This window comes from Terrapene carolina, unplaced genomic scaffold (assembly GCF_002925995.2).
Source record: "Terrapene carolina triunguis isolate 2854851 unplaced genomic scaffold, T_m_triunguis-2.0 Scaffold231, whole genome shotgun sequence".
Classification (NCBI taxonomy): domain Eukaryota; kingdom Metazoa; phylum Chordata; order Testudines; family Emydidae; genus Terrapene; species Terrapene triunguis.
The window spans coordinates 4214009-4240270 of NW_020664582.1; the positions used below are offsets into that span (position 1 = coordinate 4214009).

General features: G+C 48.9%; 2 protein-coding genes and 1 long non-coding RNA gene across 3 annotated transcripts in view; 1 reads left to right on the forward strand and 2 right to left on the reverse strand.

Annotated features, from left to right (window-relative positions):
• The window catches only part of SPNS2 (sphingolipid transporter 2), a 154291-nt gene extending 147061 nt beyond the window's left edge, over nt 1–7230 (forward strand). The window contains exons 12-13 of the mRNA XM_024207664.3: nt 2227–2273; nt 5005–7230. Coding sequence (XP_024063432.2) covers nt 2227–2269 — 43 coding nt within the window. The 3' untranslated portion in view covers nt 2270–2273; nt 5005–7230. The remainder of the gene's footprint in view (nt 1–2226; nt 2274–5004) is intronic.
• A 77-nt stretch (nt 7231–7307) lies between these two features.
• LOC115271276 lies at nt 7308–10528 on the reverse strand. Its single transcript, XR_003899882.1, has 2 exons — nt 9800–10528; nt 7308–8416 (listed from the first exon to the last, which is right to left on the reverse strand). It is a non-coding gene; the product is annotated as an uncharacterized LOC115271276 (long non-coding RNA).
• An 8405-nt stretch (nt 10529–18933) lies between these two features.
• The window catches only part of MYBBP1A (MYB binding protein 1a), a 78564-nt gene continuing 71235 nt past the window's right edge, over nt 18934–26262 (reverse strand). The window contains exons 25-27 of the mRNA XM_026656574.2: nt 23162–23263; nt 22155–22279; nt 18934–19417 (exon numbers count right to left, since the gene is read on the reverse strand). Coding sequence (XP_026512359.1) covers nt 19033–19417; nt 22155–22279; nt 23162–23263 — 612 coding nt within the window. The 3' untranslated portion in view covers nt 18934–19032. The remainder of the gene's footprint in view (nt 19418–22154; nt 22280–23161; nt 23264–26262) is intronic.

A 26262-nucleotide genomic window follows, 5' to 3' on the forward strand; every position in this document is an offset into this window, starting at 1 on the left:
GAAAGTCAAGGGGACTTAGATTTCTAATTGTCTAAGTCACTTTTGAAAGGGGCAGCTTGGCTCCCAAGCCACTAAAGACACTTTGGAAAACTTTAGCCAAAATGAGGACAAGATGAGTGGGCAGCTAGAAAGGGAAGGTTGCCTGAACGTAGGGAAGGAGAAGATGTGGCTCTCTTTTAGGATTTTGGGAGCAAATTCTGTTTCAGAAGCTGAGGCAGGGACTGTTCCCATATTATGTGTTTGTATAGCTGCTAGCACAATAAATCAATCTTGGGGTGCAGTGGGTAGTGCGCTGGTGGGCCGTGTCACTGTCTGGATTAAAAGGGTAATTGGAGGATAGCCTTTTTTAAACTGCCCAGTCTCCTTTCAGTGAGGCTGGTGCACAGAGAAAATAACCCATAAAAGGTCACAGCAACTGTATATTAAATTGGCTCTTGTTCCTACAGAAGTTTCCATCTTAGGCATTGCTATGGATAGAACAAAATTAGATCTGTTTTACAACCTTAAATATTTAATACATAATTTCAGAGCATGTAGTCTAATATTAAAGAGATGGCTCTATGAATACTTCGTAATTATAGATGCTGTCACGTATCATGAAATCTGTTTGATCGCATCTCGGAGAAATATTTGGGTTTTCTAGATGGAGGAAATTGGGGGTGGGGACAGGGACTCATTTGTAACTGGTGGAGATAACAGTGAAAACAACTAGAAAAAAAAGTGTCTCTGACCAGTTTCGGTTCTTAAAAGGCAGTTTGGAAGAGTTTCCTTCCCTGTCAGGAAATAACAGAATGGTTCCCATCTCCCTCCCTCGGGAGAAAATAGCACAGTGTAGGAACAGCTGCTTAGTCAGCAAATATTCCCAAACTCTTCAATGTGGGATTATCGCTGTTAGACCAGTGGGAGCCCTCTGAGCTCTGGGATCCTCCTCCAGCATCCTGGCAGCTCAGGTCCGGGGGGGACATTTTACTACCATTGAAAAATTTGGAATTAGCAGCATTTTGGCCCTTATTTCCCCCCCTTTTGGTAAGTCTTCACTGCTGATCTTCCGGTGCCTCCTGGGAGTTCTGCTGCAATCCAAGGATACTTAGGATGTAGGCGGGCAGCACAGCAGGAATGTTCTACCTGGCTGTTCCTAGGAGATTAGGCAGAAAACCCCACGAACACTTGGAGTGTTTGGCAGAGAAGGGATGATCCAGTAGGTAAGACATGAGGACCTGGGTTCAGTTCCATCCTCTTCCAGACTTCCTAGGTGACCTTGAGCAAGACACTTAACCTCTCTGAGCCTCAGTTTCCCATCTGTAAAAGGGGGTGGGAGGTAATAGCATTGCCCTACTTCACAGAGGAGCGTGAGGATAAATACGTTAAAGATGGAGATGCTCAAATACTATGGTGATGGGGGTCATAGAAGTACCCAAGAGAGACAGGGAGAAGATTCATTTTAACCCTCCACATGCTGCACAAGTGGTGCATTCTGAGTGTTCCTGGTGCACCTGCCAGCAATGCACATGCATACTCTGTGATAAGAATAAAGCACTGGCAGAATTAACGTGTTCTGTATAGCTTCAGAAATGACTGATTTATATCTGAGCCCTGGTCTACACTACAGTTAGGTCAACGTAAGGCAGCTTACATTGACTGGGACAGAGAACAGGGCGGTTGAGCAGAAGTTGCACAGCCTGGTGGATTAGATCTAACCCCGAGAGCTGCTGTCAGGCCCAACAAGTCTTTCAGCTCCAGTGATTGAAAGAAGACTTTTTTTTTTTTTTTTAACTAACCTTTATCAGTGGTGGCTGTTTACATTTATGTTGTCAGTCAAAAGGACACCAAGCAACCGCTACTGCACAAACAGCCTTGTTCCCTGCTTAGGGAAACAATTGCCACATATCTGAATGCCTTTGGAGGGTTGCCAGGTTCTTGTCAATTAGTATCAGCGGCATTACTTTGTGTGTTCCAGTGGCTGTCAGAATTACCAGCGGACGCTACCGTGAAAGAGCTGGGAGCCCCAGCCCTGTGTTTGCGGTGCAGCTGCTAATGCACACTAGCTTCCTATCTCTTTAGAGACTGAGCACTCAGAAAGAAATAACAGAGGCACGGACAGCATGAACCATGACAATTCAATGCAAGGACGGTAGATTTTAGGGAGTGTTCTTTTGGCTAATTGATGCTCTAACACCTCCATGGTGGTGGTTTATACTTGACATTTTCCCCTCCCCTTCCATCCAGGGTGAATCAACTGATGATGCCACCAGCCTCTGTGAAAGTCTGAGACGGTGAGTGACCAAAACCAACACAAAATGTTTTTCTTAATGACAATGGTGACTTGCGTGTGTGCTGGGCGTTGGAGAAGAAATTCCAGTTCCCGACACTGCAGGTTGGCAGAGGGATTGCACTGTGTACTAGGAGGTTTCCCTAGGGAACAAGGGTGAGCAACATGATAGAGTGCAATGTAGCTGACTTTGGGTTCTGATAATTACAGCAAAACATCCCCAGCTGCAAACTCTCCCCATTTTACTCTATTTGCCCACCCCCAAGGCCCTACCTTACAGCCTCCTCGGAGCAAATTCCACCCAATCCTTCAGAGCAAAGCCACATGAGATCTACCTCCAGCCTTGCTTACCCATAAGAGCAAAAACCCAGTGCATCAGATCTCTGTGACTCTTGCAATAAAATCACTACTTTAGGCCAAAAATTGCAAGGGACTGAGGCATCTGAGAGGCCTGCGCAACCCCTTGTGTTTTGCATGGCCTGAGATGTAGTTTGAGAAGTAGATTTGTTGCCTTGATTAAAATAAATAAACATGGAGAGGAAAGGGCCTATAAAATTTGTCTCAGCCCCCACCCACCTTCTGAAAAAGCACCACTTAACACCTCCTTCATTTTCTGGTCTGGTGGAGAGTGGGGGGCTCTAGGTCATAACACTTCCCAATTTTGCAGCAGCCTTGAAAGATACTGCAGCCCCTGACTATCCTGCAGCCCCATCCAAATAAGGAGCATCACATGAACGCTGAGACCAATGTCAAGCCAGCTGCTCTTGGCTTGGTCTACTCTTAAAATTTATCCTGGCATGCTGTGTCAGTCAGGGGTATGAAAAAAACCACACCCCAGTACACTCTCCACTCGAGTGTAGCTAGACATAGCCCGTCACTGGCCTGGCTGATTTCCAGGAACACCATGACCATTTCTCTAAACAGAGTAGGGCCCATGTGCATAATCAACCCCTACTGACTTCAGTGGAAGCCAGATACCCTCATCTAAGGTCAGTATTTGGCCCCTCCTGAAATTCTTTTGCATATATTAAATCTGCTATGGCATTGCCATGTGACTATCCAAAAATGTATTTCAGAGCTAAGACCTTTCACTGAAAAATGCTTTCTGACAGTGCAAGACCTTGCTCGGTCATTTTCTCCTGCCTCTTCCGTGTCCCTCCCCCCTTAATACTGGGTGACAGTTCTGAGACATTGGCCTTAGACCACAACCAGCCCGTCCTCCCAGCTCAGGCTGTTTTTATCGCTAGCCGCCAGTCACACAACTCCAGCTTGGAGCAAAGGATAAACTCTTCCTGGGTTTTGACTGGGGCCAAAATTAATTAAGCAAGTTTAACAAAAGAGGAGATTTTTCTTTCCCATAAACTAAGTGCACTAGGAGAATCATCATGAAATAGCACAATTAAGAATGGCCTTTTTTGGGGACTGATGTAATACAATCTTGACTGCAGCAGATGCGTTGCTTCTATGGGCGGACATAGATCACGGCAGAATCTAAGCATTTAATAGGCAAGCTCATACTTTTCATGCACTGGGCTGGGAGTTTAACACCAACTTCATGCCATTTAATAGCAGCTTTTTTACATGGTTAAAGAATCATCAAAGACTGATTGCAAGACTTAGTTTTAATGGCATTAACATGTTTCCCATTAGAGCAGTTAGAAATGGAAGGGTCATGTAAAAATAGTATTTCCCTACTCAACAGGGAATTCAGTATCAAAACTGCTGGTGCCCCTTGCTTAAAATAAATGTATGTTGCCTTTTACTCCCTTGACCCCTGCAGTGCGAAGAGAGGTAGTTGGGTTCTATTTCATCTTCATTAGTGGCAGAATTGCTGTTTCTAATTGCAGAATCATCCCCAGCTTAACCCTCAGATTGCAGGAGAGGCAATTTGAAAAGTAACTTAAAAACAAGCCTAGAACCTCATTGTTCAGTCATTTTCCCATCAAATCTGCTCCATTAATAAATACACAGATAGTGTGTTTCTTTCTACGTTTTTCCTTTTCTTCCTAATTTTAGTGTAATTTTTCCAGTACTCCATGTCACCTAGTAAAATTTAGTGTTTAGTCTTTGAGCAATTTAAGACACACGTAAGCGCTTGTAGCTCTAATCTGAATAGGCATAGTCATTAGAAAAACCTCAAGCTACGGTCAAGCATCTTTCTTGGATGTCCTGTGATACAGATAATGGGCTGATTTCAGAGGGAATGTCGAATGTGCCACTGGGGTAAATCTGGTTGTGTTTGCAGAAGGGTTAAGTGTACCTACACTGCCCCTCCCTTGTTTTTCCTACTGCCTATTCTTCATGTACTTAGCAATGGTGTGGGTTACACAGCAGTAAATTACCAATGAACTTGGCTATGACAGATCTGGTCTACACGGCAGTATAACTATTTTGGAAAGGGGAGTGATTTTTTTTTTAACCTCTCTAGTTATACCAGTACAAGCCCTAACATAGCACCTTACACTGGTACAACATTTCCCCCTTCCCCTGTGGGAACAGACTACACCAGTAGAACTGCACCCCGCAGTAGGCTGGTTGTACTGCTTTAACTATACTGGCATAATTAAAGCGGTACAACTTGCACATAGATGAGGCCTCATCTGTTTGGATCGGCCTCTTGAGTGAAGACTAGGGCTTGTTTTCCAAGCTCACGGGAAGAACAGAACCAGCGCCTGTCTTCATAGATCCATACACAGCCCCTGTCACACTAATGACTTCTCCCCTTTTATTCACAGTTGACATTATGGATGATGAAGGAAACGCTGTGTGGACTCCAGCTCCCACAACCACCACTCCAACCTCCTGCTAGGAAACCCCAGTACTGGACATAAGCAAAAGTTCCAGCTCCGGGATGCATTTGGAGTCTTATCGAGTGCTAAACTAATCACTTCACTCTAACCAGCTGCAGGGTCAGGGTCAAAGAAATGAATGGGGATGGCCTAGATATCAGGGCTCCTAAGCCTAAGGATATTGTAGGGTTTCCCCACATTGCTGAGTGTCCGAAGAGCCCACAACCACACTACCCTTGTGCGTGACTGTACAGTGTGCATACAGTTTTAGGTTTAGCCAGTGAAGAAGTCTACGTTGCATACAGGGCAACTTCTGTCCTATTAAATGCTGCCAGTTCTGTCAGCCAGAGACTATGCTAGCTGGGGACTTTTTCTGTACATCACAGCTTTACAAATTGAAGGCTCAACCCAGATTTCTTTAATTATTATTTAAACAAGTCAGAGGATGCTTTATCTTCATGAAAGACATAAAATAGAGATTTGATAGAGTTGTATTTAAACTTTGAGCATCTCGAAAGGCCCATGCACCTGTATTGGATGCGAAAGCTTCCACGGTGTTGCCGCATCTATCCCCAAGAGGGCTCCAAGGGACCATTCAGAAAGTATGGCACAGACCTTCAAGCAACGGCATCCTGCTTAAGGGAGTACCGGAGGAGCTGGGAGGAGGAGAAATTTCTCCCTGCACAAGGTGTTCTTTGGGATTGTTACAGAAGAGCCAGGAAAACTACGGTCAGTGATATCTGGTGGCTTCCAGTTTTGTTTAACACACAGTTTCAGTTCCAGGTAGAAGGAGGTTTGCAGAATACCAAAATCCAGAGATTAATTGCTTGATGTGGAGTCTGGTATTGCTGTCTTGATGTGCCAGTAATGGTCCGTCTTTGTTTACATGCATATAATGTTCATCATTAGGCATGTTGCAAATACTCATAATTTTTTCCAGTATTTTCAGGCACATTTATGATGTTATAAAGCTTTGTTTCTGCCCAGCAACTGCATTTATAGAAGGGTTTTTAGATTCAATGCACACCCCATTTCCCCTCCCCACCGTCCTACTGTTCTGGTTTGCTCCCTCCTACAGGAGTGACTATATTACTTAAGTTCAATTTGATCTTTACAGAAATGCGACTGGGATTTTCTTTTTAATACACTAGTCTACTGGTCTAAACTGAGTTAGTAAGAAGTGAGCCTCTCTTAGCTGATTTTGTTTCTAATCAGTCAGATAATTTTTGTTTAACCAAGGGGTCTTGTTTCTTGCGGTTGACATTCAAGTATAAAATTTATACTATGCCAGCATGGAACATATTACAACTGAGAGCAATGAAGTGCTAACAGCACCAGAAAAATGATATCAGATTGCCAAATCACCACCTTTTTCTGTTTTTTTCCCCAAACTGTTAGGGCTTATACTTTTCTCTGAATTTACCTACATATCACTGTAAAATGTATGTAGGCCTCAGACCTTTTCAGCCAGCCCAGCAGAACGCTCTTCCTTTCAAACTCTGGCCAGGGCTGGATTGGAAACAATACTAAATTAGCAAAGGCATTACCAACCCTGGGATGGTTTTAATCATCTCAAAAACACTGATTAGTTTAGCCAGTTAATCAGTGGCTCCAATGACAGCATAATGTCTCCATCCTTTCAAGCATCACTGCAGTGACTGCATATCTGACACCTGCATTAAGTAATCAGAGTCCACCCCAATTTAAAATGCTTCAGGTCTTTTTACTTCCACACTCTACATTGAAGGAAGGCAGCTGTGCTCTGCAGTGAAAACACACAAGAGGGCAGATACTTCCAGTTACCAGCAGCCTGGACAAAAACAGCCACATTAACAATATTTCTTTTAAAAACCAGAGATAGCTGTTGTTAATCCCCTTGGAATTAATGAGACCAGCTCTTAACTGTAGTTGGGGCTAGGAGGTGGTTTATCTGGGATAACCTACCAAAGGAATGAGAGCAGTACAAGCCCTTCACGCTGGCTAACAGTAACGCTAGAGAAACTAGCATGGCCTTGGTTACCTTAAATGGATAGGTGAGTGACCCTACATGTGTGCTAAAACAAATCTCACGAGACTTTTTTTAATTTCTTCTAAACTGTGCCAATAAGGTTTAAATGGCTGTTATGGACGTGCCCTATAGAATTCTCTAGCAAAACCTATTTGTTTCCTCCCTATGAATTCTATAGGATGCATCTGCAAAGGCTACTTTTCACTAAAATACTCTTAAATGGTGGGTTTTTTTTTTTTTAAAGTATTTCTTATAGGCTGAGCAAACAATTGGAGACAGAAGCCCCACTCCTGGCCCATCCCCAGGAGAGCGGCGAATGCGCTTGTGCGCCACTAAAATAATAACCAAAGCAAGTTCAAAACAATGCTTCATTTCCCATCTTGGACTGTTATTAACATTGCTCGGGGAAAATGTCAACTCTGCAGTCTGGCAGCCAATGGCCTGAGTTAGAGCACATGAATTTTTGTGCTTCTCATTAAGATGTTCCCTGTTAATTTATGTAAAACATAAACAACAATTAGTCACTTGATCTCAGAGGCCAAGGGAAAATTAGCTGAATTTCCTAAATTATTATTTCAAGTGCTTTGTCTTAAAAGTTACAGCACTTACCCTCAAGAGCAGGACTTCGGTGTTTACTGAGATTTTATTCCCATCAATTTGCAATGGAAAGAGAGCCAATAAATACACCTTCATCTCCTTGGTAGGAAGGGCTGACCTCACTTCCTATGAAACAAGGCCCAGTTCAGCCACGCTGTAAGCAAATGGAGAATTAGTTCCAGTCCCCCACACACCAATGATCCTTCACTGATTGAATTCTTCTCCATTTGGAGGAGGAGAGACCTGGCACCAAGGAGGTAGAGTAGCGAGCCATGAGAACTAAGGGAGGGGAAGGAGCAGGGAATTTGGAACCCCCATCCTGAGGCTGCCACTTCCCCGTTACAGACCGTGATCCATGTTCAGCCACCTGAAGAGATGAAGGTATTTTTTGAATTGTAGCTACATATTTCTATTCCGGGACGGAATTTTTCAAGCGTTGTTCTATTAGAGCTTCTATTAAATATTTATTCTCTTAGAAAGAAACCAGATAATTGGGATAAAGGGGGCAAGGCAATAACAAAGCTCTAAGTCAAGTCAAGCTGTCCAACCACTCTCAGAAGAGAGGTTTGAAAAACACTAAAGAGGAGGCGGCCGGGTACAACCTACCTTCTGCTGTAACATTCTGGGTGTCTGCTAGTACCCGCTCCCTCTTGTGAGGCTGCATATTCCTGTCGACAGGAAAAGTGGGGGTCCAGGCCCAGCTCTGCCACTTGGACTGCAGGCAAGTCACTACCTCTCTGCTTGTTTCTTCAGCTGTAAAATGGAGAGACTGGACCTATGAGGCACTGTATCAATGAAGTATGCTCTTCCCTACCCTCTCTCAAACATCCAATTCCAGTATTCTGGTGCAGTGTGCCACTGGTGTTACTCTGCAGTTCTAGACTTGTCCTCTCCCACCCGCAGAGTTTACTAGGGCAGGGTCTCTAGGTGTTAGTTTTGACAAAGCGATTATGAGTTTTCCCCACAGAAGTGCTTCAGGAAAAGTCATAGAAACAGAGAATGTGGTGAATGGCATTTTGCACCACAATCCAGATTGTTTAATGGGATCTTGTCACTTAACAGCTAGAACTGTGGGCTTATTATTTAACACACACAGCAAAAGTTTAGCGGTGCCTTGTGTGTATCTGCAGTTGCTGGCGTAATGGGGAGAGGGAAGATATGAAGGTAGAATTAGAGTGAAGCTGGTGGAAGGAGAGACCCTTTCATTTCTGTACAGAGAACTAGCTCAATGTACCAGTCTGAAATCTGCACCAGCTCTGCAGAGAGGTGGGATTTTATGAAATCACTTCCAGAGTGAAGAGAAAGCTTTAGCATAAGCAACTTAGGCCACAAAATGTAAGATTGTAGAGCTATCAACTCCACTTGAAAACACACCCCGGTGTAATTGTTAGAGGGGCCCCAATTAAAGATCTACCTTAAGGGACTTCATATATTAGCAAGGCTTGGGTTGACTATTTGTAAGCAAAATATGGTTCAGTGCATTAGACTTAAGTCTTTACAGATGCTCCCAGGACCCATTTAAATTAAAGCCACTGTCCTCTTACTCTCCCCGCCCCCCCCAAAACAAACTGCATTGTTAACTAGGACATAGTCTAGTAAACCCTCCTGTCCCACCTTAGAGAAGGGAAAACAATCAGAACGGAAGGTGGGGGTCGGGGGCCTGGCTAACTCTCTCCCTCCTTCCTGTATGCACACAGCACCTGAGGCGAGGTGGTCAATGCTACTGGCAAGCATACACTGTACCTTTTGTCCAGGTGTAGCCTGCTGCAAGATCCCTGCTCCCTTAGTGCAATTGTCTGTGGTTACCCTGGCATATTAAGTGTAATGCGCTCTGCATGAACGGGTGGGTAGAGTTTACAGAGAGCTGGGGAGGCTGCAGGGTGCCTTCAGCAAAACCAGATGGTTACAGCAGATTGCAAGAGCTTGCTTATACTTCACTTCATCTTAAAAGCATTTTACCTTGTGCCAGTGCAACCTCCACGGGAGCTTTTGCACAGCAGGAGGCAAAAGAGAGGGCAGTGGGGACAAGGCAGCAACTAGACACTTGTTAACACTGCAACCACACCAAATAAGTATTCACATTCTGTAGCCTTTACTCACAGAGCTGGGTTTGGTAAAAGCTACAGGACTGCTTACCTGAGTGAAGCTTGAAGTACGGGGCCAGCATCCTCTAATCTCAGTCGAACCTCAGGGTGAGACAAACTAGTGATGGAGACATAAATAAACTCTATGTAGACTGGAACACTAAGGTTGTCTCACTTTCCCCCACACCCTAGTTATTTGGTTTCTTCTCTATTTGCTTTATTGTTTTGTAAACCAGCACTTGCAATCACTTTTACTATGTGATGTATGGGAGTATATCGTAGGTTTTCTTGTTATACAAGGCAGGAGTATAAAATAGTTTTCTGATTTCTTTCAGAAGCAAATGGCTATTTTATTTTTTAAGAGCAACCGATTGTCAATCTCAGAGTATAAAGAGAAATAAAGCCAAATCTATACCTTTATGTAAATTAAGAAATAAAAGTATTTAAAACATACCTCCCGGCTCCTCGTCTGTGTCGTGGCTTCGGCCTGCAGGCTCGGACTCGGGCACTGCTGGCGGTGCCATTGCAGTATGCTGGGGTGCAATTCCCAGAGAGATGGTTACTCAGGGCTGCCTGAGATTGAAAGCAGAGCTGGATAGGAGCGCTCCAACAGTGTTTGCAGCAGCTCCCAATGGGAGAAGCTCTGGCTGGAGTAGCATCAACCTTTTCTTAAATGGCTGAAAGGAAACCCAGCGGGGAGGAGAGCAAGGTGGACAAGAGAGCTCAGGTGATGAGTAAGGGGCTACAGAGCCTCTTCAGGCTGCTGGTTTGAATCCAAACCAGGCTGGTGTAAACAGCGTTCGGCGGTGACCCATACGAAATCAGTGCTCTCAGTGGAGTCCCAGAGACCAGGCACTCACCTGCCTCACAGAAGTGCCACTTCAGGCAGCCTCTGCAGAGGGCCCCAGGTTCAAAGGAGCCTGGGAGACTGAACTGCCCATGGGACCAGAGCTGGGGTAGGTGCAGAAGAATCCCGCTGGTGGATCTGTTCTGTGGATAAAGGACTTACATTGCCAGGGCTGCGGAGGCAAAACCTTTCACTGGTTTTAAGGAATGGCTCCAATTGGTCCTGTGGATAAGAGTCACAAAAAGGAGGCTGAACTTAGCAAGAACCTAACACCAGTGACACATTCAGCTGAACTACACAATGGGCGCAACTCTCCTGGCAGCACTCAGCCTGACTGGCCGGGCTGGGCAGGTGGAGTGGGAGTCCTCCCCCAGCCCAAGAGGGGTTAGCTCCAGTGCTCCTCACACGGCACCAGCAGAGGCTGATGCGCTGCCAGCCCTTGTGCCCACCAGGGAATGCACCACAAATGCCAGCGCCCCTTCCCTTTGCCAGCACAAATGCCAACACAGGTCCCCATTGGCAGGGCAGCTTCGTAGCATAGGACTTGCCCTTTAAATACAGAAATTGCCATCAGTGCTAATTTCCTGTTGGCAGAGAGCATCAGGCGTTCAGCTTGATCAGATGCTGCCAATGATTTGATGAAGCAGATTTTTATGCATTCAGATGCTCCTGCAGTTGAACTTGGAGCCTCAGCAGTGTTTTCCCAGTTAGCTGGAAGCCAAAGCTCCCAGCATGGCTCTCCTGGTCACATTTTTTTGTGTGTAGCTGTGGCAGGAGGTACATGGCGCACTCGTTAGCAGGCCCTGCACCCCAGTAGTGAGGACACAAAAATTGGATTAGATGCTGCACCTCCAACTCCTCCCCTTTACCATGTTAGTTTAGTCACTCCTTTTCCTGTCTGCTGACCCTGGAGGTCTTTCCAAGGCATTGATCGAGGGCTTTTGCAATAGGACACGTAGACCACAGCCCAATTACTGGATTACTCCTGATACAGAGACCCAGGGTCCTGAGCACCTGCAACTCACACCGCCTTCAATGGAGGGCAACGCTCCCGTGTTGTGAATGGGATCTGCTTATGAAACACCAATGCGCTCTTTCTCTGGGAGTCCAAGTCTCATTCACAGGGTTCCTGATCGCATTATGAATGACTGTCATTTACTACATCTGTACAGCAGCTAGCACGACAGGGACCCAACCTCATTGGCCTCTAGGCTCTCCTACAATACACTCCAGCCGCCTGTGTTCCCTAGCAAAGAGCTGTGTTTAGAACTCAGAATCTCTCACTCATTGAAAAGCACTCACACAGTGACAATTAAACAAATGCTTTAAGGAAGGGAGGGTGTTAAGCTTCCCTCACCCCCCTCCACAATTACCAGCTGCTGCAAAAAAAAGTCTGTCTTCACTGGTGGAAATACCAATTACAGTATATAGGGGAAAACTCTAACAGGGATTTCTCCAGGGTTATGAAGTCACTCCGTATGAATTGTAATACCTGAGTCTTATTTGTTCAGTCAGGGAGGTAGACCGATGCAGACAGAGAACAGTCTCCACACAACAAAGAGCCCAGGACACCAGCGTGTCTTGCTTTGGATCTTTCACACTCAGTTTCAAAACTCATCCAAAATGTTCCCTTCTCCTGCAGCTCAGCACCAGTCCTGACGCAGTGGGATGAACTACGGGCTCCATCTGTCCACTTCCTGCAGCAGCCTCCCCCGGGGACTCAGACAGACCCTGCACAGCTTCTTAGCTCTTGGGATCCCAGCACAAGGCCTCGGATCGCCTACGCCGGCACTAATGTGCCAATCCCCAGGGTTTCATAGAGACGCCTAAACTGGCTTTCGCTTTTACTAACAGAGTCTTGTCCTCTATCCTTAGGGCTTCTCTATTTCAAAGGTTAACCCTTTGGAGACTGTACACGTCAGTATCAACCCTGATTACACAAAGGTCCTGGCCAGCGTCCCAAACTGGGGCTTGGGATAACGGCGCTGAAACCCTGCCCCTGCTGAGTTTAGGAGCTCCCCAGAGCACCCCCAATCTTTGTTTAATCAGGAACTTCTTTAAGCAGGGTGCAAATGACTAGCTAGCCCCATGGCTGAGACCCTGGAAGCGTCTGCTAGGATTATTCCCAATTTCTCTAGGAAAAACACTCACCCTTTTCCACGCTGCACTCCTGGTTAAAATGTTTCTGAACTAGCAGGTCATATTCATGTCCTCATCTCTCTCTGCCTCCTCCGGGTTGGTTTCGCAGCAGGGCCTGGCCCAGCACAGTCCATACACAGCTGACAACTGCAGCAGCTGGAAAAAAAATCAACACCTTACTGTTAGTTTCTTGGCAGCCAAGAGCAATCCCGAAAGAGACCCATTGAGAGTCAGAAGTTCCAGTTATCCCTGGAGCGATTTTAGCCTTTGTGCATGTAAAACAGCTGCATTGTTCTTGGCTATGCAATGCCACTGCCCCCGCCCTGCCCAAAATGCTGTGCCATCCACCTGCCACTACTCCACTTCGGGTGACGCGTGCAGTCTTGAATGCTGTTGCATCTGTTGCCATGTGCTTTCCCTAGGAGATGTAAACACCATTTCTTCATTTAAAACAAACCAAGCACAAGCGGCTGCATAATGAATGAATGTGTGCACCCTGTCATTAGGACCGGCAGTGTACTGGCCACAGAGGGTTTGTTAAAACACACAACTTGCATTTCCATGTAGCTCGCCCCTCCACCCCCCACCCAGTGAGGAGCGTAACCTGTCCTGGAGGCAAAGGAAAATGCCACTGAACTAAGAATTTTGGTTCTTTGAGGTAACCATCCCCACTGAAGTGCTGCTCACATTTCACAGGCTCTGCCAGCATCACTCCCACCTGTGCTGGCTCTATGCAACTCTTCCAGTCACGGATGGGGAACCCTGAGCATCGCAGCTACCGTGGTGCAGCTGCTGCTCCTACATTGCTCCTGTTGCCCACCCTGGCCAAGGGTCCCTCGGCACCCTGGGCCCTGCCCTGGGGCGTTTGACACATGGATTTTTAATCTGCTTCACTTTGCTAATGGGGGACCTCCTCACCACCCGCAGACTGGTTCCTGCTGCATCAGCCCTCCTGTGCTGCCTCACTCCATGCATGGCTGGGAGCACAAACTTCCTCTCCCCTCTGGCTCCCATTCACTCTTTTTTGTTGTTAAAATTCTCCAGCAGGACTTGAACCTGCAGTTCTGAAAGGGAGCTCCTCATGGAATCACCAGTCCCTAGTGCCCCAGCACTGGGCAAACCTGCCTCCACAGGGTCTTGTGGGGAGGTGGAGGCAGCCACTGAGCACCACTGGCCCAGAAACACCAGGCAGGTCGTCACCTAACAATCACTTCAGACAGAAGTACCACAAAATAACTTGCCTAAGGCAGAAGCAGAGCTGGGAAGGGAACCCTGCAGCCCCAGCTTCTGGTGCCCTGCTCCAACCATCAACCCACTCCCTGCAGCCTAAGGCAAATAAACTGGAAGGGCAGCTGTAGCTTATCTTTCCTGCGCTGTCTTCAGACCCACAGCCCCGTCATTCTGCACAGATGCTGCTCCACGTAATTACTTACTACAGAGTGGTTCGTCTCCGTAGTGAGTCCAGATCCCCGTGTGATTGTATTGCTCGCCGAAGTAGCCTGCAGCACTCACCCCATTATACTCTCAAGGCTGCTGAGTTTCTCTGCCTGGAATTGTTGAAACACCGATAGAAAGAAAAGCCTTAATTAAAATCAACACCTCGTCTGTCTCCTGAAAACTGGGTGATGGACAGGACATGAAACCAAGTGAAATGGAGCCTTTGCAATTGTTAAAAGGCACAACTAAGTGCCGGGGAAACAAGATTGGACTTGGTGGATTAGTAAACACTTTCTATACACTGCACATCAAAGCCAGGCTCCGCTAGGCAATGTAATAGGCAACAGAGTTGTTATCCTAGCACAATGGCTTGGGTGAACTCACAAGGATTTTCTGCCCCCATCCCAACTACACAATCTCCAAGACTAAGGCCATGTCTACGCTAGAGTTTACAGTGGCACAACTGTACCAATGCAGCTGCGCCGCTGTCAGATCTCGTGTAGCCGCTCTGTGCCGACAGGCGAGAGCTCTCCTGTTAATATATTAATCCACCCCCGCCGAGCGGCGGTAGCTATGTCGGCGGGAGAAGGTATTCACACCCTTGAGCGACGTACGTGATAGTGTAAACATGGCCTTAAACATACGACAACCACGCTACACTTCACACAAGCTCTTCTGCTACAAACCAGATTGCCCTTGTAGGAGGCCAATGCCTAACACTGCCCAATTGCAATCCGTTCCAGCCCACAGACAGAGGCGGATGAACATCGTAGGCACAGGAATTCAGACTTAGTACCTCCCTCTTCCTCACTAGGAGAAAATGCCCAACTCGGCACTCAGTTACACCAGCGTACATCCCGAGTAACTCAACCAGCCTCCGTGATATTATGCTACATTTACCACCAACCTGTCAGAGTCAAACATTTATGTTCTAGGTGAGGCCTCTGCCAGGGCAGGGCCCCATCGCACTGGGTGCTGCACAAACAGCCAATGACAGGCCCTTCCCCTTGGGTGTCTCAGTGCTAAAGCCACTGCAACAGAGCAGAATTTGGTCCTGTCGTACCTTGCAAGAGCGACGGGGAGTCTCCCAGAAACACTTCAGTGTTGCTAGGAGCTTTTTGCTCCCCTGCAGCCCTGCTGAGATTTGATCTCCAATCCAGCTAGCCATTGAAGAGCAATGCAAGCCCTTGTTCAAAACATACCAGGCTCTTGCTTCACCCACTCTGTACCCGGGGGACACACACACGGGGTCCAGTCCTGAAAGGCGCCGAGTACCAGCGACTTCCACTGAACTCAATGGGAGTCGCTGTGCACAGCGCCTCTTAGGATCAGGCCCACGAGGAGGATCCCGCTCAGGCCGCAGAATCCGAATCCACACCCACATACAAACGTGCCCGTGTAAAAACAGAGTCCAGTGCAACACGTGCCTGGCTCTGCTCCGGGCTCGTCGCAGCCAGCAGACCACGCTACGGGAAGGCCGAGCACAATGACAGAGTCTCATTTTAACGGCAATCGGGCACCTGAACTGCTGCTTAAAATACTGGCCATGGGCAGCCTTTGGAGCATGGGGACAATGAGACGGCTCAGCCGGACCCCACCCCCATGCTCCCCTTTTCAGTGCCACCCCCACACTCACCTTTGCTGCCAGCCCCTGTGCTGCTTCACTCCCCAGATCTGCAGGGGGAGCGATGGCAAATCCCGATCCCCAGCAGCGGCAGCTTTCTAAAGGAGAGAATAAATCAGCAGCATCCGGATACACACACAGGTTCAACCCTCTCAGTCCCATCTCGGGCATCGGCAGATCACCAAGCAGGCCAGGCCCTGACCACCACGCACTCCATTTGCATAATTTATCACCAGTCATCTCTTACGAGGAGTCTGGAAAGGCATTTGAAGCGTGGGGCCCTTTATTAGGGCAGAGGCTTTGAAAGGTGCTGGCCCCCCTAATTCCAGGTGGCAGAGGGGGCCCTGCTCTGAAGAAGTTCAGGCAGATGGAGGTTTGTTGGAGGTTTTTTTGGCCATATCAAGGGAAATAGTTCCCAGCATCCCCCGGTCAGGGAGACCGGGTTCGCAGATGTTCTGCAGGCTAAACCGGTGGCCATTTCAGTCCCTCCAGGAACAGCCATGGATTAATCACCAGGGACCCTTCAAACCCTAAAAGCAAGTGGTCTTGGAAGTAAAGCCTGAGTAGCTGAGTCAGGCCCTAAATAGTCAGAATTCCCTCGGGCGGGGTGAGCAGCAGAGCGGCCCAGCAAGGACAGCCGCTGTGCCAGTGCAACCCACAGGGGAGTGTGTGTTACGGTCCCCGCTGTGCCGATCCACAGACAGCAGGAACTGCCCCAGCTCCAGAGCCATGGCTCTTTAGCTCCAGCCAGAGCCGCTCCTGCTTTCGGTTCAATTCCCGGTGTGTCGGCCACGAGGGCAGCCAGCACACAAGCACTGGCTATGCACCATGGCACGGCCAGGGCTTTGGAGCGAGGCCCTAGACGGGTCATTGGCAGGGACTGATCCCGGCACCCTGGATTTAAAAGCATGAGCCTCTTCAACCTCTATGCACAGTCCAGAGACGGACAAAGGGCCACAGTGCGTTCACTAGTATGGCATACAGAAGTTTCCCTTCATCCCACTGCACTGACAGGCTGAGCCTGGGCCTGTGGGAGCCTGCTCCACCTCCTGCACCAGCCACGGTGTCATCAAACCTCCCAGGGGAGCAGGTAAGTCAACGTCGATCTCCAGCCTTTTTGCTGAAGCTGGCGATCAGTGCCAGGGTCCGTGTGACTCACGTCATTGGTGACTACAGCTCTGCGCCACCTGAAGGCAGCTGCTGTCCTCCTGGAGCTGGGCAGACGGGCTGTTCCCTCCTCGGTGCACTGGGAGGAGAAAAATCACTCACACAACCTCTCATTACAGAACAATGGGGCAGCAAATTGGCATGCAAAGGGGGTGTGGGTTCACCATTCACTGAAACCTGCACCTCCCCCACCCCACACACTAGAATCCAAACCAGCCCCAGACAGGGCGATGGGGGCACAACATCGGAGGAGATCCCCACCCCAAAGGAGGAAGGGATGTTGCAGGAGAGCTCTCAGTGGCAGATTCGCCTGGTATGAATCACTGGCATCTCCCTCCTCTGCTGTTGAGGCTGGTGCCGAATGCTTCCACGGAAAGCGACCAGCAGGGGCCCTGCAGTGCCATTCTGGGTCATGCAGGAGAACAGGAGATACCGTTGGGTAGCTCAAGTGCTGCATTGCTCAGGTGCAATGGGGAGGGGGCAGCAAGTGGGGAGGCGGATGAGCAAGGCTGACTGAGGCCACAAATGGGCACGCTCACCCCACCTCCTGGGGAAAGGGGGAGTTTCAGGTGGGACTTCCCACTGCATGTGCATTCGCTGCCAGGGCCCCCAGCTGCTGTGGAGAAAGCCCTCTTGCAGGGTGGAAACCTGAAGGGGTGTGACCTACCTGGATTAGCAAGAAGCAGCCCTTTAGGTGGGGCAAATAAAGCAGGGGAGGGAGGTTGGAGGAACAGCTAAAAACCCAGACCCTTCCCACCAGCCCACGCACCTCTAAATCCAGGGGGTATTCCCAAGACCCTGTCCCCACTGGGGATAACGCCCCCATGCCAGCAGCCTCAGCCGTGCTCCGGGCAGGGTGAACTGGGAAAGGAGCCGGGAGGGTGAACCGCAGCAGAAACCAGTTCTAAGACCCACTGAGTGTTTCCACGGGTAAATTTTAAAAGAAGCGATCGATTCTTAACATTCAAGTCTCCATTTACTAACCGCAGGCACTTATCAGGGGTGAACATATGGGGGACTGGAAAGGAATCAGGATACCTGCGATCTGGGGCGGATCCGTCAATAATGCCGACCGCACCAGCTGCAAAGCAGTTCAGAAGCAGCAATGCTGGAACCCACCTCCCAGCCCCAGGGAACCAGGGTGCCTGGCCCGACATCAACCCTCCCAGTAAATGTTGCTTCGCCAGAGACCGTCCTGCTGGGAGGTGGGAGACAGGAGGGCGTCACTCTGGCGTGGCCGACAGAGGCCACTGCATTCACAGCACAAGAGGTCTCCTTCGGTGCCCGAATGGGAAGCACTCAGCACTGGCGTAAGCGGGTACAACGCCAAGGTGTCACTTACACCGGCTGGGAATTTGGCCCACAGCCCAGCTCCTGCTTCCCAGGCTCGCAAGGACCAGGACCGCTGCAGAGGCTGCACCTTCGGCCTGTGGGGATGGAGACCAGGTGCTTGTGCAATGGGCCCCAGTCCAGCACCGGAGAGCTAAAAGGAATCAACCCCTGCAGTTCTCAGCTGGAGGAGTGGAGGGTGGCCCGGGGGGCAGAGAAGAGGGAGAGTCACACCTCTTCAGTCATAGCGACTTACATGAATGTCCATCAGGACTGTAACAGACCATTTCTGACCTGCAGAATGTCAGGACTTGACCCCAAAACTCCAGCATTGATTGACTGGCCAACTACCTGCCTAATCCCCATTGAAACAGACAGATCTTACCACTGGCAAAGCAGAGACATGAGCGAGACAAGTGCTCCCGCTATCCCAGACAGACAATCACCCTGGCAGGAAGGAGGATGGTACCTGGAGGCACACAGCTACTGCAGCAAGGTTACAGAGCAGAGAGCATGAGGGCACGTGCAAAGGGGTTGGAGGCAGGGATGTGTCTCTCTGATCCCAGGCTTCAGGCTCACAGACAGCGACACCCTGCACGCAGAAGAGTCCCCGGGCATGAATCAGACAGGCAGGTCGTACGGGTCAGCACCACAGATGGTTTATTAAAACTATGGGACGGTGCAAAAATATATATATAAGCTATTAAAATATCCCCACCAGGTCTGAGGAAGTCCACAGAGTTCACGCCTTTTGAGCTGGTGTTTTGTTTGCTTTCTTCTTCTTCTTCTTGGCTTTACTCTGCTTCCCCTGAGTCTCTCGGCCATGGCTCCCCTTGGCCTTCTTTGGCGAAGGGCCCTCTGCACCTGCCTTTCCCGCTCCTCCTTTCCTCTTTCTGTTCTTCTTCCATGCTGCGGCCTGCCCTCCCTCTGGGCCTGCCTCTCTGCCGCTCTCCGCCCCGTTCTCCGGGCCTGCCTCTCTGCTGCTCTCCGCCCCGCTCTCCTGGGGAGCCTTTTTGCGGTTCTTGCGTTTCTTGGTAGCTGGCAGGAAGCCTTTCTTCTTCCGCTTGAGCGGCTCTGCTCCAGGGGCGTGCTCAGGCCGGGCCACTGCCTTCTCCTTTTTGGGACGCCTGCAAACCAAGAGCACCAGAGATCATGGCACGTTCCAGCTAGGAAGGGGACATGCACCGCAGCCTGCCCCCTATGGATGGCAGTACAGGCCAGTAACGGCAAGCGGAAGCACGAGCACATCACGGGAAGCGTCACATAGCAAGCGAATGGAGCAGGTTAGCTACGTTCAGCGCCCCAGAGAGTCAGTTACATTCTCTGAACATTTGCTCCATCTGATCACACGACAGCCCCAGCTGGGCCGGAATCCAAGCAGATAAACAACAGCTTCAGAGGAAGGCAACTCCAACTCCAATAATGAACAATGCTGTATACATTGTGTGTGTGTGCGCATGTGTCTGTCTCTCTGTGTACACAGGTTTCGGGAAGTGGGGGGACAGGAGGGAGAGTGAGAGACTTGATGTGGGGCAGCCAGCTCAAAGATGGAAAGGAGGATCCCGGGGGTTCCTACTTAACTTTTGGGCTCATTCCAGCCTCTGCTCTCACCGCCTGCCCCTGTCCCAGGCATGTGCACGTTCCCACAGGGGTGGGGGCCCCACAATATTTCCATTGCAGGGATGCTAGCCCCCCCCCCCCCCCGACCCCTGCATAAATTCATTCGTTAAGCAGCAGCAATTGCCCATGTTTACAAGACGCTATGTGAAACCACACTCCCATCTGATTCTATCTAGTGCCCTTTGTCCTCGCATGGCATGAGAGAGGAAGGGGGTCCGGGCAGTTTTCAGCATGCCAGTGATCCCAACCGACACTTCGACTGAGTCGCCTCTAACCCTGCTAAGTTACACCAGCCTATGGCAAACCCGGCCACCTCCCAAACTCCCCTGGAGGCAGCGTGACTCAGTGGGGCAGCTAGACAGTTAATCCAAGTCCATTTGCCTGCTGGACTAGTGAGGTTACAGCACTGCTATCAGCTACCGTGTCTCTTGGAATGCACGGAGCAGGCATTCGGGAAAGGATCCAGTCTTGAATTTCCCGATTTCTCTCCTTGTTTCTTAATCCAGAAAACCCTTTTCAAGAGCGTACAAGTCAGAGTCTCTTCACTGCAGAGGTCTCGGGTTCTCAGGGCTGCCCATCAGTGACGCCACCCGGGGAAAGATGGGGCCAAACTGCACCATTCAGTGCGCTGCGACACCTCCAGCCCCCTGGTGCCAGCCCAAGGAACTAACGCAATCCAAGAACGATGCAGGGAATAAGATTTGGAATCCCTAAAGCCTCCCTCAGGCACTGCCAGGCTGGTCGTTTGGGTAGCAGCATTCGCTCTTGTTATCCGCCATTATACCACGACCCTTCAGCATCACTTACACAGAACGCCCTTGAGTTAGGCTGAAGAATGAGCATGTGTCTTGAAGGGGGAGAAAGTCTCACAAACCCCCGCTTCATTAACTTAATTGGATTCCACTTTGTTCCTTAGTTGACACATTAGCCACCAACACTCCACTCTGTCTCTGGTTACGACAGCTGGGCTCTGTAAACTCAGGCAGGACATCAGAGGGACAGAGAATGCCTAGCAATGGTTTCAGCCGTGGATAAAGAGTGGCAGTACTGTTCCGTCATTGGTATGCTCTACCAGAGCTTACACTACTGCATTAGCAGGACATAATATGTTTTTAGGGATTTATCCTAATTACTTCAATGGGCTTTGGGTCAAGCCCTTAAAACCCAAACTGCATGTCTGCGCATACTGTGAAACGAGTCACACGCACTCCACAAGTCCCTCCCCTACAGATCATCTTACTGCCATGGAGGAATTATAACCTAGATGGAAAGAAGCCCTTGGCTGGGACCACGTCTTCTAATGTCTGCATAATCATTAAACTGATGCCACCACCAGGAAATGGCAAAGCTGTAAAGTTTGATTTTAGCCTGAAAACAAGACTGATTTCCAGGAACAGAGCATTTCTTTCTGTAGAAGTTAAATACAGCCCAACAACTAACCCGCTTGGTCTGAGATATAAGAGACACATTCAGCCCTATGCCTGACCCCCACCCTGTTATTCTGAGAGGGTTTTAAAGCCTTGCTGAGAGGTGCGGAAACTAATTTGTTCCCTACTCAGAGACTCACATGAGATAACCGAGCTCAAGGGAGGGTGGGGTGGGGGCTAAAACAGTCAGCTAAACAAGCTGACCTCGCCCTCCGGATCTGCTCTTCTCTTGCAATGGTCACAAGTGACCAGTGATCTTGAGAATCTAACTTGAGGCACCTTAGAAGGATCTGGGCACCCTACCCACTAAAGCGTTTTAATTTGGGCATCCAGAAACCAGGGCAACCAAAAATCACAAGTCATTTCTGAAACGGCTGACCTACTTGCTACTCAGACCCTTCCCTGGGCAGCTGGCGTATCGGAAATACCCACTGGTTGGGTATTTCTGCTCTCCTCATCCAGCCCGGCCTCCACCGTGGCTAGTCATACTCACACGGCTGGTCTGGTCTGCACTGCGAAGTGAAGTGTCTGGAGACAGCACACCGGCTAACTGAAGGTGATCCGAGATCAGGGAGAACTTGTTATCCTTCCCCCAGGGCTGACGAGACACCTGTACATGCTGCACTTGGCCTAATGAGGTCCCAACTCCACCAGCCCCATGAGCTCAGCTCAGGCTGACATTCAGTCTCTAGCCAGTCTTCTATACGGCAAAGGCACTGATCTGTTTGTTCCTATTTCCCCAACCTGAGAAGCCAGAGCAGCACAGAAAGCCCAATGCACAACCTGGCGTAGAGGCCCCGGAGCTGAGGGTACATACGCAAATCCCAGCAGCTTCATGACATTCCAGTAGAGACTGTCGAGGCGCACAGATTTCCCAAACCCCTCCTGCTGGCTCAGAGCTTGCAGCGTCTGACTCAGCTCCGCCAACTCCACATTCAGCTTCTGCAAGGAGAACTGTAGCAAATGAAGACAGACATACAGTGAATGGCATTCAATCCTCGTTCACAGTGGCACTGTACCCAGCTACTTCTTAAACCAAAAGCTCAACAGGCAAACCCCAACCCTCAGCCAGCTCCCAGCAGCCACTAGGCTTTTCTCCTTCCTTAGGGACTGTCTATCCTGGGGGGGACAATGCCCCAGTACACACCTCTAGTGCAAAGACATTGCATCTGTGTCAAAACTGACTTGCACCTGTGTGGCTTATCCTGGTTTCAAAACCACCTGCCATCCTGCGGACACCCACCCTCCCATTCCTAGTCCCATAATGCCCCTGTAGCAACACAGTATTGCTCGCATGAGAAAGGGATGTTAGGAAAGCATTTTTGTAAGGGGCCTTTAATGCAGTTTTATCCTTTTTTGGAATCAAAGGTAATCACGCTCTCTGCTCTGTCTCTTCATATAATAACATAACTACCACCCAGCTTCCCACCCTACAAAGTAGGGCAGTATCAATTTTCCCATTTTACAGATGAGGAAACTGAGGCTCAGGAAAAGGGGAAGTGACTTGTCCAAGCAGGGCCAGTTCAAGAGGCCCTATATAAGAGCTAAGTATTATTATAATTATTGTGGCTGTTAAGGGTTTTTCTGTCATCAGACCCAGCTACTAACTCATTTTCTAAAAGCTGTACAGGGATATAGACATGGGACTTGCACTGAAGTCAGTGGGAGCCATGTGGTTAAAACCCCAGTGCAACTCTTGGAAACACAGGCCTTCACGCAGGATGCAAACAGGACAGCTGCTGACTGAAGCATCAAGCCTGTAACAGCATGTGTGATGGACTGAACCTGGAAGGGATCACAAATTCGGCCAAAGTCTGGGCTCACCTGCTGGTTCACAGTTTTGATGAGGAAGTTCAACAGCTCCAAACACTTAATGACCTTCTCCTGGTCAACTTTCACCTTGAACTCGCTCACCGCCTTCAAACTCTGCAAAGGAAGGAAGGAACACGGTGTATCAAACTGAAAAACAAAGAACTTCCCTCAAGAGAAAGCAGACAACAAGTGATTCGCAGGTTTAAAACATCAGTAAAACACTCAGAGAGGCAAGAGCCATCAGACTGCAAGAAAGCCTAAGAAGATAAGTGCCAGGAACCGCTGTCGCTTGGGTTAATAAACATGACCGAACAAAGCAAGGAACGATCCTGCTGGGAGACTGCAGCAATCAGAGACCTACTACTGTACGCTGGATAAAAGAGGAAAGTTAATATCTCACCTGCTAAAAGGAGAAGTCCATTGCTGGAAAATAGCTTCTACTGAGAGACCACCATCCAGTTCAATGACAGCAGGACCGGGGATTTACACACAATGTGCTAATGCAAAACGCTATTAACACGTATGTCTAGGAAGCGCCAATGGCCAGTCCCAAGAGGGATCTTGTCAATCAAGCATATTCACCAAAAAGGAGAGGGAAAAAAGCGCTCTCTGTATTTCCTTTATGCACTGAAGGCTTTGAGACACCAGTATAGTTAGTCTTAAAGTAGAGCCATGCCAGCGGTAATGGAGATGGGTTAAAAGGAGGCCAGATTTATTTATGAGGGGAAGAAGGGAAAACAAAGCGTGAAGGGCAGCAGCAGCCGCCACCCTGCACAGAGGTGCTGGGTCTTTTGTTGACAGGTGTTAGAACCCTGCATGCAGGTGCCCAAGTAAAGATCTGTCTATAGCGGAGTCAACAATAAGGCTACGATTTTTTCCACGGAAGTCACAGAATTCCAGTGACCTCTGTGACTTCAGCCCTGGCGGCCGGGAGCTGCAACGTACCCCTGGCACTTGCTAGGGGTACCCCGCAGCTCCCACTCGCCATGGGCACCCCACAGTTCCCGGCCACCCCAGAGCTCTGAGCCACCACGGGCAGTGGGGGACCCTGGAGCTGCGAGCCCCCACAGGTGGTGGGGGCCCCAGCACTGGGAGTGGGCCCCCGCGGCTGAGCGCCCCATTTTGTCATGGATATTTTTAGTAAAAGTCACGGACAGGTCACGGGCTTCCGTGAATTTTTCTTTTTATCGTCCGTGACTTTTACTAAAAATATCCATGACAAAATCTTAGCCTCAGTCCGCAGTGTTGCTACCTCACTGCACTAGGCACACAGCTATGTTCTATGGTGGTGGGTGGCGGCTTCTCGACTCCAGCAGAATAGTTATTGATTTAGGTTTTTAAAAAACCAACAACATTCCAACAAGAGTTTTCACTCCTATCTTGATATCCGCAGTACCTCAGGCAATTACAACTAATGCAGTGAAAAGGGAACAAACCAAACAGCAACTCCCCCGATGAATAACCATGCTGCAAAAATAAGAAATAAATTCCCCTCGAAAACCATGCAACAGTCTCTGACGGTCAACAAAACAGACCATCCATGAGGTTTGCGAGGAATCCATTGGCCTGGCTACCCGCCGCCATCAGGATTGGTTTGGCAACAACATTATTGAGATTACAGCCCTTTTGGACCAGAAGAGAAAAACTTCCTGCGACTGGCAAAACCAACCACTATCCAGTCAGAAGCAGAGCTCTTTCCATCAGCTCAAAACTGAAGTTCAAAGGAGGAGCCGAGAAATCAAGAACAAATGGTGGAGGACAAAGCAAAAGAAATCCAAACATTCGCTGACAGACAGAATATGCGGAGATTTTTTTGAGAGAAAAAGACCCTGTACGGACCAAGTTCATGTGGCCTCACACCTCTGAGGTCTGAAGATGGTAGTACCCTTCTTAAAGATAACGAATCCATCGAAGAGCACTGGAAGGAACACTAACGAAAGCTTCTAAATCAAGAATCGACTGTGACTGACGACACCATCAACTCCATCCCTCAGCACCCAATCTGGGAAACTCTTGCCAACCCACCGACACCTGAGGAGGTCCGCAAAGCAATTAAACAAATGAAGAACAATAAAACCCCAGGTCCTGATGGCGTACCAGCTGAAGTACTGAAAGCGTGGGGGAGAAACACTAACAAGCTTCACTTGCGGCTCCTCAAAATCTGGCACACCGAAGAAATTCCTGCCGACTTACGTAATGCTAACATCGTCACCATTTTCAAAAAGGAAGATAGTTGCCACAGCCGGCCCTATCAAGGCATTGCCCTCCTCTCCATCACTTGGAAGATTCTTACTGAACTGCCCGCTCCTTTTGCAGAGGAAGTGCTTCCAGAGTCCCAGTGCAGCTTCAGACCATCAGGAGGCACCACTGACATGATTTTGCAGCCAGGCAGGTCCAGGGAAAAAATGTCCAGACCACCACCAGGAGCTGTATATGGCCTTTATCGATCTGACCAAAGCCTTTAACCCTGTCAACTGTGAGGCTCTGTGGAAAACCATGTCAAAGTTTGGCTGCCCAAGCAAATTTATCACCATTGTCAGACTCCTCCATGACCAGATGACTGCCTTCATCCTGTGCAGTGGCTCTACCTCTGAGCCCTTTGTCATCCGAACTGGTGTAAAACAAGGCTGGCACCCACCCTTTTCTCCATTTTCTTAGCAGCTATGAAAATGTTAACCCAAGACGGTCTACCACAGGGTATTGGCATCCAATATCGGATTGATGGCAACCTCTTCATCCTTTCTCGTTGCCATGCCAGAACTAAAGTAATATTGGCAACAATAACCCAACTCCTGTATGCAGATGATTGTGATGTAGTTGCAAACTCAAAGGAGGATCTACAAACAGCCCTTCTCTGAAGCTTACGAAAGCCTAGAGCTGACTCTGAACATCGGCAAAACAGAAGTTCTCCACCAGCCAGTGCCCGGTCAATCATCAGATCCAGCAAGGAAGATCTATAATCGACAAAGAAGAACTGAAAATATAAAATACTTCGCCTATCTTGGCAGCCATCTCTCACAGAAGGCAGACACAGACGTCAAGATTCAGCACAGAATTTGCTGTGCCAGCCTTGCCTTTGGCAGACTGTCTCGCTGGGCGTTCAACAATCACAA